The 14,794-nt window shown below is 42.4% G+C and overlaps 1 protein-coding gene and 1 long non-coding RNA gene across 9 annotated transcripts in view; both read right to left on the reverse strand.

Annotated features, from left to right (window-relative positions):
• The window catches only part of LOC110451509 (glutamine--fructose-6-phosphate aminotransferase [isomerizing] 2-like), a 128,314-nt gene that overhangs the window by 61,867 nt on the left and 51,653 nt on the right, over positions 1 to 14,794 (reverse strand). For 6 of the 8 annotated variants that reach the window (XM_021499567.1, XM_021499570.1, XM_021499564.1 and 3 more), the window contains 2 exons: positions 13,704 to 13,783; positions 12,749 to 12,772 (listed from right to left, as the gene is read on the reverse strand). In XM_021499567.1, the coding sequence (XP_021355242.1) occupies positions 12,749 to 12,772; positions 13,704 to 13,783 (104 nt within the window). The remainder of the gene's footprint in view (positions 1 to 12,748; positions 12,773 to 13,703; positions 13,784 to 14,794) is intronic. The other 2 variants (XM_021499571.1, XM_021499568.1) reach the window with 1 other exon arrangement.
• On the reverse strand, positions 11,211 to 12,039 carry LOC110451510. Its single transcript, XR_002463085.1, has 3 exons — positions 12,008 to 12,039; positions 11,674 to 11,709; positions 11,211 to 11,337 (listed from the first exon to the last, which is right to left on the reverse strand). It is a non-coding gene; the product is annotated as an uncharacterized LOC110451510 (long non-coding RNA).

Raw genomic sequence — 14,794 nt, forward strand, 5'->3', positions numbered from 1 at the left:
TCACTAACATACCCTGTGTCACGTCACTAACACACCCTGTGTCACATCACTAACACACCCTGTGTCACATCAATAACATACCCTGTGTCATGTCCCTAACATACCCTGTGTCACGTCACTAACACACCCTGTGTCACGTCCCTAACATACCCTGTGTCACGTCACTAACATACCCAGTGTCACTTAACTAACATACCCTGTGTCACGTCACTAACATACCCAGTGTCACATCACTAACATACCCGGTGTCCCGTCACTAACATACCCTGTGTCACGTCACTAACATACCCAGTGTCACATCACTAACATACCCGGTGTCACGTCACTAACATACCCTGTGTCACGTCACTAACATACCCTGTGTCACATCACTAACATACCCTGTGTCAAGTCACTAACATACCCAGTGTCATGTCACTAACATACCCGGTGTCACATCACTGGCTCACTCTGTTATGTCACTAACTCACTCTGTGTTGTGTCACTAACTCACTCTGTGTTGTGTCACTGACTGATTCTGTGTTGTGTCACTAACTCTGTGTTGTGTCACTAACTCACTCTGTGTTATGTCACTAACTCACTGTGTTATGTCACTGACTCACTCTGTGTTGTGTCACTGACTGATTCTTTGTTGTGTCACTAACTCACTCTGTGTTGTGTCACTAACTCACTCTGTGTTGTGTCACTGACTGATTCTGTGTTATGTCACTAACTCACTCTGTGTTAATTGTGTCACTGACTCACTCTGCTTTGTGTCACTGACCTGTCCTGTATTTATAGTAAGTAAGATATATGTCCTGTTGTCAGTATTTATAGTGAGTAAGATATCTGTCCTGTATTTATATTGAGTAAGATAGCTGTCCTGTATTGATAGTGAGTAAGATATCTGTCCTGTATTTATAGTGAGTAAGATATTTGTCATGTATTTATAGCGAGTAAGATATCTGTCCTGTATTTATAGTGAGTAAGATATCTGTCCTGTATTTATAGTGAGTAAGATGTTTGTCCTGTTATCAGTATTTATAGTGAGTAAGATATCTGTCCTGTATCTATAGTGAGTAAGATATCTGTCCTGTATTGATAGTGAGTAAGATATCTGTCCTGTTGTCAGTATTTATAGCGAGTAAGATATCTGTCCTGTTGGCAGTTTTTATAGGTAGTAAGATGTCTGTCCTGTATTTATAGCGAGTAAGATATCTGTCCTGTTGCCAGTATTTATAGTGAGTAAGATATTTGTCCTGTATTTATAGCGAGTAAGATATCTGTCCTGTTGCCAGTATTTATAGCGAGTAAGATATCTGTCCTGTATCTATAGCGAGTAAGATATCTGTCCTGTTGCCAGTATTTATAGCGAGTAAGATATCTGTCCTGTATTTATAGCGAGTAAGACATCTGTCTTGTTGCCAGTTTTTATAGTGAGTAAGATATCTGTCCTGTATCTATAGCGAGTAAGATATCTGTCCTTTTGCCAGTATTTATAGCGAGTAAGATATCTGTCCTGTTGCCAGTATTTATAGCGAGTAAGATATCTGTCTTGTTGCCAGTTTTTCTAGTGAGTAAGATATCTGGCCTGTATCTATAGCGAGTAAGATCTCTGTCCTGTATTTATAGTGAGTAAGATGTCTGTCCTGTATTTATGGTGAGTTGGGGACATCTAATACCCTTGAGATAGTAATTTTGTGCCCTATCGGTTTGCTTACAACAGATACAGCTCGAGTCTAACTGTATCTACAGCCCTTTCATCTACAACTCCCATAAATACTCATCATTCTTTGAGCTACTTTTTCTCAACAGCCCTTCTCACACAAATTTCCTGATAGTAACAAATCTAAGGCACTTTTTATAGTGTTGAACAAATATATGGATTTTGTGAAGGTTCCCTCACCCATATATTCGGATTAAAGAATTTACGATTCTATGATTGGAATGAACAAATACGCCTGTGACTTTGAAGGATATATAGTATTCTCCTTTAGCTGTAATATTGACAAACAGCTGACAAAGACCGCAGATCAAACATTAACGCTGTAAAGGAAACCTGAACAACAACAATCCTGACATGTTATAAGTCACCAACACCTGCAACCACTGCTTTCTGTAACATATCACTTTAATAACCCATGCACTATATGTAAAATGTGTCTAAACTATTAAATGACCTTTTAAATATGTAATTAATCCAAATACCAAATTAAATTTCAATTCTTAATTATTCAGTAAATTGCAGTTTGAACAAGAACTATGCTATTTAACATATATTCATAAACATATTTTTTTTCCATTTTGTACATTGACAGTTAATTGAGAGATTCTCTTTATTAAATATGTAATCATCTGTCAGGCTATAACTGTGACACAAGCATAGCTGTCTGAAAACATCTAAAATCAACAGTCGTCAAAACACTGCAAAACAGCTGAAACCAACACTGAGAAACAATAAACAACGAAAGAATCAATTCTACGACTTAATCTTCCTAATTTTACCAGTAAACTTCAATTAGCATTGAATTTTACAAAACACAATCTAAATCATAAATTAATTCATGACCTAACTTAATGACGTACCAGCTAAATAATCTATGCATGGGCTAACTTAATGATGTACAATCTAAATCATATTTGCATGGCCCAAATTACGGAAACACTCTAAATTAGCGGAGCACCATTTAAATTNTTGTCGGTATAGCTATGCAAAGACGGTCGCTCTAATTCCGTAATCAAAATGATATAATAACACAGGTCGATAGTACACTTATATTTACTTCGAATGAAATAAATAAAGACCAAGGAAAAAATGCTTATTTTGTACTACGGCCAGGGTTAGGATCGAAATGAACGACCATTTGAGAATAATGCATAACTTTAAACGTAGAATTGATTTTTTCGTTGTTTAGTGTTTCTCAGTGCAAACTAACCACCACTAAATGCAACTGTTTTCTTATATTATCACCGAAACATTCCTATTTAGTATATCACCAAAACACTCCCATTTAGTTTATCACAGAAACACTCCTATTCAGTCCATCACAGAAACATAACCATTTAGTATATCACAGAAACATAACCATTTAGTCTATCACAGAAACATAACCATTTGGTCTATCACCGAAACATAACCATTTAGTCTATCACAGAAACATAACCATTTAGTCTATCACAGAAACATAACCATTTAGCCTATCACCGAAACATAACCATTTAGTCTATCACCGAAACATAACCATTCAGTCTATCACCGAAACATAACCATTTGGTCTATCACACAAACATAACCATTTAGTCTATCACAGAAACATAACCATTTAGTCTATCACAGAAACATAACCATTTAGTCTATCACTGAAACATAACCATTTAGTCTATCACAGAAACATAACCATTTAGTCAATTACAGAAACATAACCATTCAGTCTATCACTGAAACATAACCATTCAGTCTATCACTGAAACATAACCATTTAGTCTATCACAGAAACATAACCATTTAGTCAATTACAGAAACATAACCATTCAGTCTATCACTGAAACATAACCATTCAGTCTATCACAGAAACATAACCATTTAGTCTATCACAGGAACACTCCCATTTAGTCTATCACTGAAACATAACCATTTAGTCTATCACAGAAACATAACCATTTAGTCTATCACAGAAACATAACCATTCAGTCTATCATTGAAACATAACCATTCAGTCTATCACAGAAACATAACCATTTAGTCTATCACAGAAACAATACCATGTAGTCTATCACAGAAACATAACCATTCAGTCTATCACAGAAACAATACCACTCTGCCAAACCATAATGCTGTCTACATAGCTATTAACATCATAACATACTGCTATAGCCCACACATGGTTAACCTTTCTCCTTGTATGATCGTCCAAAAGGTCCCGATTAGTACCCACAAACCAGTACCAGTACAAGGTCCTCTATCAGTACTCCACCAACAACCAGTACAAGGTCCTCTATCAGTCCCCCACCAACAACCAGTACCAGGTCCTCTATCAGTACCCCACCAACAACCAATACCAGAGCAAGGTACTCTATCAGTACCCAACCAACAACCAGTACCAGACCAAGGCACTCTATCAGTACCCTACCAACAACCAGTACCAGGTTCTCTATCAGTACCCCACCAACAACCAGTACCAGGTCCTCTATCAGTCCTCCCCAAACAACCAGTACAAGGTCCTCTATCAGTACCCCAACAACAACCAGTACCAGGTCCTCTATCAGTACCCCACCAACAACCAATACAAGGTCCTCTATCAGTACTCCACGAACAACCAGTACAAGGTCCTCTATCAGTACCCAACCAACAACCAGTACCAGACCAAGGTCCTCTATCAGTACCCTACCAAGAACCAGTACCAGGTTCCCTATCAGTACCCCACCAACAACCAATACAAGGTCCTCTATCAGTACTCCACGAACAACCAGTACAAGGTCCTCTATCAGTACCCAACCAACAACCAGTACCAGACCAAGGTCCTCTATCAGTGCCCTACCAAGAACCAGTACCAGGTTCTCTATCAGTACCCCACCAACAACCAATACAAGAGCGAGTTCCTCTATCAATACCCCAACAACAACCAGTACCAGAACAAGGTCCTCTATCATTACCCCACCAACAACCATTACAAGGTCCTCTATCAGTACCCCACCAACAATCAATACCAGAGCAAGGTCCTCTATCAGTACCCAACCAACAACCAGTACCAGACCAAGGTACTCTATCAGTCCCCTACCAACAACCAGTACCAGGTTCTCTATCAGTACCCCACCAACAACCAATACCAGAGCGAGTTCCTCTATCAATACCCCAACAACAACCAGTACCAGAACAAGGTCCTCTATCATTACCCCACCAACAACCAGTACAAGGTCCTCTATCAGTGCTCCACCAACAACCAGTACAAGGTCCTCTATCAGTCCTCCACCAACAACCAGTACAAGGTCCTCTATCAGTCCCCCACCAACAACCAGTACCAGGTCCTCTATCAGTACCCCACCAACAACCAATACCAGAGCAAGGTACTCTATCAGTACCCAACCAACAACCAGTACCAGACCAAGGTCCTCTATCAGTACCCTACCAAGAACCAGTACCAGGTTCTCTATCAGTACCCCACCAACAACCAATACCAGAGCAAGGTACTCTATCAGTACCCAACCAACAACCAGTACCAGACCAAGGTCCTCTATCAGTGCCCTACCAAGAACCAGTACCAGGTTCTCTATCAGTACCCCACCAACAACCAATACCAGAGCAAGGTCCTCTATCAGTACCCAACCAACAACCAGTACCAGACCAAGGTACTCTATCAGTACCCTACCAACAACCAGTACCAGGTTCTCTATCAGTACCCCACCAACAACCAGTACAAGGTCCTCTATCAGGCCCTCTATCAGTACCCACCAACAACCAATACAAGGTCCTCTATCAGAACCCAACCAACAATCAATACCAGAGCAAGGTCTTCTATCAGTACACCACCAACAACCAGTACAAGGTCCTCTATCAGGTCCTCTATCAGTACCCACCAACAACCAATACTAGAGCAAGGTCCTCTATCAGAACCCCACCAACAATCAATACCGGAGCAAGGTCTTCTATCAGTACCCCACCAACAACCAGATCAAGGTCCACTATCAGTACCCCACCAACAACCAATACTAGAGAAAGGTCCTCTATCAGTACCCCACCAACAACCAATACCAGAGCAAGGTCCTCTATCGATAGAGGACCTGGTACTGGTTATTGATGAGGTACTGATAGAGGCCCATGTACTAGTTGTTGGTGGGGGACTGATAGAGAACCTGGTACTGGTTCTCTATCAGTACCTCAACAACATCCAGTACAAGGTCCTTTATCAGTACCTCAACAACATCCAGTACAAGGTCCTTTATCAGTACCTCAACAACAACCAGTACAAGGTCCCTCATCAACAACCAGTACCGGGTCCTCTATCAGTACTCCCCCAACAACCAGTACAAGGTCCTCTATAAGTACCCCACCAACAACCAATACTAGAGAAAGGGCCTCTATCAGTACCCCAACAACAACCAGTACCAGGTTTTCTATCAGTACCTCATCAACAACCAGTACAAGGTCCTCAAACAGTACCCCACCAACAACCAATGCCAGATCAAGGTCCTCTATCAGTACCACACCAACAACCAATACCAGAGCAAGCTCCTCTATCAATACCCCACCAACAACTAGTACATGGTCCTCTATCAGTACCACACCAACAACCAGTACATGGTTCTCTATGAACCCCACCAACAATCAATACCCGAGCAAGGTCTTCTATCAGGACCCCACCAACAACCAGATAAAGGTCCACTATCAGTACCCCCCCAACAACCAGTCCCAGGTTCTCTATCAGTCCCCCACCAACAACTAGTACATGGTCCTCTATCAGTACCACACCAACAACCAGTACATGGTCCTCTATCAGTACCTCATCAACAACCAGTACCAGGTCCTCTATCAGTACTCCCCAAACAACCAGTACAAGGTCCTCTATCTGTACCCCACCAACAACCAGTACATGGTGCTCTATCACTACCCACAACCATCCAGATCAGTACCAACCAACTACCAGTACAAGGTTCTCTATCCGTACCCCACCAACAACCAGTATCAGACCAAGGTCCTCTATCAGTACCTAAACAACAACCAGTACAAGGTCCTTTATCAGTACCTCAACAACAACCAATACCAGATCAAGGTCCTGTATCAGTACCCCACCAACAACCCATACCAGATCAAGGTCCTCTATCCACCATAGCAAGGTCATCTATCAGTACCCCCCCAACAACCAGTCCCAGGTCCTCTATCAGTACCCCAACAACAACCAGAACCAGGTTGTATATCAGTACCCACCAACAACCAATACTAGAGCAAGGTCCTCTATCAGTACCTCAAAAACAACCAATACCAGGTCCTCTATCAGTACTCCTCCAACAACCAGTACAAGGTCCTCTATCACTACCCACCAACAGCCAGTACCAGGTTCTCTATCAGTACCTCAACAACAACCAATACCAGATCAAGGTCCTGTATCAGTACCCCACCAACAACTAGTACATGGTCCTCTATCAGTCCCCCACCAACAACCAGAACCAGGTTGTCTATCAGTACTCACCAACAACCAGTACATGGTGCTCTATCACTACCCACAACCAGCCGGTACCAGATCAAGGTCCTCTATCCACCATAGCAAGGTCATCTATCAGTACCCCGCCAACAACCAGAACCAGGTTGTCTATCAGTACCCACGAACAACCAGTACATGGTTCTCTATCACTACCCACAACCATCCAGATCAGTACCAACCAACTACCAGTACAAGGTTCTCTATCAGTACTCAACCAACAACCAGTACATGGTTCTCTATCACTACCGACAACCAACCAGTACCAGATCAACCAGTACAAGGTCCTATATCAGTCCCCAACCAACCACCAGTACCAGGTCCTTTATCAGTACCTCAACAACAACCAGTACAAGGTACTCTATCAGTACCCACCAACAACCAATACTAGAGCAAGGTCCTCTATCAGTACCCACAAACAACCAGTATCAGAGCAAGGTCCTCTATCAGTACCCATCCAACAACCAATACCAGATCAAGGTCCTGTATCAGTACCCCACCAACAACCAATACAAGGTTCTCAATCAGTACTCCACCAACAACCAGTATCAGAGCAAGGTCCTCTATCAGTACTCCACCAACAACCAGTACCAGGTCCTCTCTATCAGTACCCCACCAACAACTAGTACATGGTCCTCTATCAGTCCCCCACCAACAACCAGACCCAGGTTGTCTATCAGTACCCACGAACAACCAGTACATGGTTCTCTATCACTACCGACAACCAACCAGTACCAGATCAACCAGTACAAGGTTCTATATCAGTACCCCACCAACAACCACAACCAGTACAAGGTCCTCAAACAGTACCCCACCAACAACCAGGACAAGGTTGTCTATCAGTACCCACCACCAACCAGTACATGGTTCTCTATCGCTACCCACAACCAACCAGTACCAGATCAACCAGTACAAGGTCCTCTATCAGTACCACACCAACAACAAGCACCATAGCAAGGTCATCTATCAGTACCCCGCCAACAACCAGAACCAGGTTGTCTATCAGTACCCACCACCAACCAGTACATGGTTCTCTATCACTACCGACAACCAACCAGTACCAGATCAACCAGTACAAGGTCCTCTATAAGTACCCCACCAACAACCAATAATAGAGCAAGGTCCTCTATCAGTACCCCAACAACAACCAGTACCAGGTCCTCTAACAGTACGCCACCAACAACCAATACCAGAGAAAGGTCCTCTATTAGTACCACACCAACAACAAGCACCAGAGCAAGGTCCTCTATCAGTACCCCACCAACAACCAGAACCAGGTTGTCTATCAGTACCCACCAACAACCAGTACATGGTTCTCTATCACTACCCACAACCAACCAGTACCAGATCAAGGTCCTCTATCAGTACCCCACCAACAACCAATACCAGATCAAGGTCCTCTATCAGTACCCATCCAACAACCAATACCAGATCAAGGTCCTCTATCTGTACCCCATCAACAACCAGTACATGGTCCTCTATCAGTACCACACCAACAACCAGTACAAGGTCCTTTATCAGTACCCCACCAACAACCAATACAAGGTCCTCTATCAGTACTCCCCCAACAACCAGTACAAGGTTCTCTATCAGCACTCCACCAACAACCAGTACCAGGTCCTTTATCAGTACCCCAACAACAACCAGAACCAGGTTGTCTATCAGTACCCACGAACAACCAGTACATGGTTCTCTATCACTACACACAACCAACCAGTACCAGATCAACCAGTACAAGGTCCTCTATCAGTCCCTCATCAACTACCAGTAGTACAAGGTTCTCTATCAGTACCCCACCAACAACAAGCACCAGAGCAAGGACCTCTATCACTACCTCATCAGCAACCAGTACAAGGTCCTCTATCACTACCCACCAACAACCAGTACAAGGTTCTCTATCAGCACTCCACCAACAACCAGTACCAGGTTCTCTATCAGCACCAACCAACAACCAGTACAAGGATCTCTATCAGTACCCCACCAACAACTAGTACATGGTCCTCTATCAGTACAATACCAGGTCCTCTATCAGTACTCCCCCAACAACCAGTACAAGGTTCTCTATCAGTACCCCAGCAACAACCAGTACAAGGTTCTCTATCAGCACTCCACCAACAACCAGTACCAGGTGCTCTATCAGTACTCCCCAGACAACCAGTACAAGGTCCTCTATCAGTACTCCCCCAACAACCAGTACAAGGACCTTGTACTGGTTGTTGGTGTGGTACTGATAGAGGACCTTGCTCTATTATTGGCTGTTGGGGTACTGATAGAGGACCTGGTATTGGTTGTTGTTGAAGTACCGATAGAGGACCTTGTACTGGTTGTTGGTGAAGTACTGATAGAGGTCCTTGTAATGGTTGTTTGGGGAGTACCGATAGAGGACCTTGCTCTTGTACTGGTTGTTGATGGGGTACAGAGGGTACTGCTAGAGGACCTTGTACTGGTTGTTGGTTGTTGGTGGAGTACTGATAGAGAATCTTGTACTGGTTGTTGGTTGGTACAGATAGAGAACCTGGTACTGGTTGTTGTTGGGGTATTGTACTGATAGAGGACCTGGTATTGTACTGATAGAGGACCATGTACTAGTTGTTGGTGGGGTACTGATAGAGGACCTGGTATTGTACTGATAGAGGACCATGTACTAGTTGTTGGTGGGGTACTGATAGAGGACCTGGTATTGGTTGTTGTTGGGGTACTGATAAAGGACCTTGATCTGGTATTGGTTGTTGGATGGGTACTGATAGAGGACCTTGATCTACCTTGCTCTGGTGCTTGTTGTTGGTGGGGTACTGATAGAGGGCCTTGTACTGGTTGTTGGTGGGGAACTGATAGAGGAACTCGCTCTGGTACTGGTTGTTGGTGGAGTACTGATAGAGACCCTTGTACTGGTTGTTGGTTGGTACAGATAGAGAACCTGGTACTGGTTGTTGTTGGGTACTGATAGAGGACCTTGTATTGGTTGTTGATGAGGTACTGATAGGGGACCTGTTTCTGGTTGTTGATGAGGTACTGATAGAGGACCTGGTATTGTACTGATAGAGGACCATGTACTAGTTGTTGGTGGGGTACTGATAGAGGACCCTGTACTGGTTGTTGATGGGGTACAGAGGGTACTGCTAGAGGACCTTGTACTGGTTGTTGATGGGGTACAGAGGGTACTGCTAGAGGACCTTGTACTGGTTGTTGGTTGTTGGTGGAGTACTGATAGAGAACGTTGTACTGGTTGTTGGTTGGTACAGATAGAGAACCTGGTACTGGTTGTTGTTGGGTACTGATAGAGGACCTTGCTCTGATATTGGTTGTTGGTGGGGTACTGATAAACCAGTACAAGGTCCTCTATCAGTACTCTACCAACAACCAGTACAAGGTCCTTTATCAGTACCTCAACAACAACCAGTACATGGTCCTCTATCAGTGCCCCACCAACAACCAGAACCAGGTTGTCTATCAGTACCCACCACCAACCAGTACATGGTTCTCTATCACTACCCACAACTAACCAGTACCAGATCAAGGTCCTCTATCAGTACCCCAACAACAACCAGTACCAGGTTCTCTATCAGTACCTCATCAATAACCAGTACATGGTCCTCTAACAGTACCCCACCAACAACCAGTATCAGAGCAAGGTCTTCTATCAGTACCCCACCAACAACTAGTACATGGTCCTCTATCAGTACCTCATCAACAACCAGTAGTACAAGGTTCTCTATCAGTACCCCAGCAACAACCAGTACAAGGTTCTCTATCAGTACTCCCCAAACAACCATTACAAGGACCTCTATCAGTACTTCACCAACAACCAGTACAAGGTCCTCTATCAGTACCCCATCAACAACCAGTACCAGAGCAAGGTCCTCTATCGGTACCCCACCAACAACCAGTACAAGGTCCTTTATCAGTACCCCAACAACAACCAGTACCAGGTTCTCTATCAGTACCTCATCAATAACCAGTACATGGTCCTCTATCAGTACCCCACCAACAACCAGTACCAGAGCAAGGTCCTCTATCAGTACCCCACCAACAACCAGTACCAGGTTCTCTATCAGCACCGACCAACAACCAGTACAAGGTCCTCTATCAGTACCCCACCAACAACCAGTAACAGGTCCTCTATCAGTACCTCATCAACAACCAGTACAAGGTCCTCTATCAGTACCTCATCAACAACCAATACAAGGTCCTCTATCAGTACCACACCAACAACAAGCACCAGAGCAAGGTCCTCTATCAGTACCCCACCAACAACCAATACAAGGTTGTTGGTGGGTTACTGATAAACCAGTACAAGGACCTCTATCAGTACCACAACAACAACAAGCACCAGAGCAAGGCCCTCTATCAGTACCACAACAACAACAAGCACCAGAGCAAGGTCCTCTATCAGTACCTCATCAACAACCAGTAACAGGTCCTCTATCAGTACCTCATCAACAACCAATACAAGGTTGTTGGTGGGGTACTGATAAACCAGTACAAGGTCCTCTATCAGCACCCCACCAACAACCAGTACAAGGTCCTCTATCAGTACCTCATCAACAACCAGTACCAGAGCAAGGTCCTCTATCAGTACTCCACCAACAACCAGTACATGGTCCTCTATCACTACCCAACAACAACCAGTACAAGGTCCTCTATCAGTACCCAACAACAACCAGTACCAGGTTCTCTATCAGTACCTCAACTACAACCAGTACAAGGTCCTCTATCAGTACCCCACCAACAACTAATACAAGGTCCTCTATTAGTACTTCAACAACAACCAATACAAGGTCCTTTATCAGTACCTCAACAACAACCAATACCAGAGCAAGGTCCTCTATCAGTACTCCACCAACAACCAGTACAAGGTCCTCTATCAGTACTTCAACAACAACCAATACCAGGTCCTCTATCAGTACCTCATCAACAACCAGTACCAGGTTCTCTATCAGTACCCCACCAACAACCAGCACCAGAGCAAGTTCCTCAATCAGTATTCCACCAACAACCAATACCAGAGCAAGTTTTCTTCCTGTATCTACCTTATTACTGCATTGATTTACAATCATTTCATTTATGGAATTATAGCAAAGAGGGAATTTCCTGACTTCATTATTTTGGGATCTACCTGTCTTTGGGACACTTTTATTTGGGAGACAAAAGAACCATGTTTAATCATAGAGTGATATTTTATCTTTATAATTTTTTATCTAATGATGTGAAATAAAAAATGTCCAGACTTTTAAGTTACCATAATAGTATCAAATCTTACTGAATCAATCTACAAGTAAAGATTTTTCTACAGTATATTTATTTTTAGGTGGATCGAATTAGCTGAGTTTCACTGAAGGACATGAATCCATGTTTCTCAAACAGAATTAGGGCAATTAAGAACTGAAATTATTAAATGAGCTATTGCATATTGAAACCAAAGGCCATTATACAGATTACCAGAACTTGCTCATGGTATAGTTTACACCAAGACGTAGCATCTGTTAGAGTTCAACTATTATCATTACAATGTATTTAGTTTTGAAGCAAAAGTCTACAAATTTTTGCCAAAAATAGGCTGTTCATATTATACTAACCATCGGGTCCAAGTCTGTGTTGAGCTAAAATCCACATCAAAGGGTTAAATATTTAAGGTTAAGTAACAGTGTGAACATTCTCACTTGAGTTTATCTACATCTTATACTGTAGGGATGTGGGGTGGGGTTACATTGATACTGTAGGGATATGGGGGTGGTGTTATATTGATACTGTAGGGATGTGGGGGTGGGGTTATATTGATACTGTAGGGGAGTGGGGTGGGGTTACATTGATACTGTAGGGAAGTGGGGGTGGGGTTATATTGATACTGTAGGGATGTGGGGGTGGGGTAATATTGATACTGTAGGGAAGTGGGGGTGGGGTTATATTGATAATGTAGGGATGTGGGGGTGGGGTTATATTGATACTGTAATACTGTAGTGATGTGGGGCAGGGGTTATATACATACCAAATATGGAGACAGTTGAGGGAGTCAATTATTTTATCCATAAAACACATTTATTTCTTCAAGATTATCTTTATTCTTGTAACAAATAAGATAAAACTAAACCTATAAATATTTTTTATCTAAAGTCTTACTTATTCAACAGTTTAAAATGCTCAGTTGCCATTGCATACTAGTAAGACTGGAAAAGGAAACACATGATATGTATAAATAATGGAGGGTGCAATTTATTTTGGCTGATCTACACAAATAATACAGTTAGGAATACAGTCGTATTAGCAAATAAAAGCAGCCAAATATACCAAAAAGAAACAAGATATCCAGCAGGCTTATCATGCTGATTAAATATCAGTATGAACATGGTAACGCTTCATTATATCAAAATGCTTACTGACCAGTACACAGTGCTGACCGATGACTGACCAGTACACAGTACTGACCGTTGGGATAAACACAAGACTGACCTATGGAAGGAGGATGACTAGTAACTAATGAGAGCTGACCCCTAATAAAATGATTAACCAGTGACCAGACTGGTTCTGACTTACCTTTGCTGTAGAGGATAGGGATATGGTCAGTGGACAGCTTGGCCTTGCTCTTGACCCCAACCAATAGAGGACTGCCTCGTCTACAAAGAAAGCACAGATCGATTATAGAAACAGAAGGCCCCTCAAAGTCACTCCAAAACTTGTTGAGATTTCTAGTAACAGAAAACAAATGTTCTTTTTTTGATTGTTAAAGTGATTGATATGTTTTGAGCAATGCTGTTAACTCCATGGGGACACGATTTCTGTTTTCAGCTTTGTAATTCTAAAACATTATCTTTCTTCAGTTGTCTAATGTTTATTGATTCAATCTTAAAATGTACACTTTTTCTTTGTTTATACATGTATTTCAAAGTAAGAATTTGATAGGATGTTAACAAATCAAATGAAAACTAAATTGTCTCCAAGACACTGATGTATCTACATCCAAAATGTCACTACCAAACGATGCCTAAACCCAAAATGTCACTACCAAACGATGCCTAAACCCAAAATGTCACTACCAAACGATGCCTAAACCCAAAATGTCACTACCAAACGATGCCTAAACCCAAAATGTCACTACCAAACGATGCCTAAACCCAAAATGTCACTACCAAACGATGCCTAAACCCAAAATGTCACTACCAAACGATGCCTAAACCCAAAATGTCACTACCAAACGATGCCTAAACCCAAAATGTCACTACCAAACGATGCCTAAACCCAAAATGTCACTACCAAACGATGCCTAAACCCAAAATGTCACTACCAAACGATGCCTAAACCCAAAATGTCACTACCAAACGATGCCTAAACCCAAAATGTCACTACCAAACGATGCCTAAACCCAAAATGTCACTACCAAATAATGCCTAAACCCAAAATGTCACTACCAAATATAGCCTAAACCCAAAATGTCACTACCAAATGACGCCTAAACCCAAAATGTAACTACCAAACAATGCCAACACCCAAAATGTCACTACCAACGATGCCTAAACCCAAAATGTCACTACCAAATGATGCCTAAACCCAAAATGTCACTACCAAATGATGCCTAAACCCAAAATGTAACTACCAAACGATGCATACACCCAAAATGTCATTATCAA

This window comes from Mizuhopecten yessoensis, unplaced genomic scaffold, assembly GCF_002113885.1.
Source record: "Mizuhopecten yessoensis strain PY_sf001 unplaced genomic scaffold, ASM211388v2 scaffold6113, whole genome shotgun sequence".
Lineage (NCBI taxonomy): Eukaryota > Metazoa > Mollusca > Bivalvia > Pectinida > Pectinidae > Mizuhopecten > Mizuhopecten yessoensis.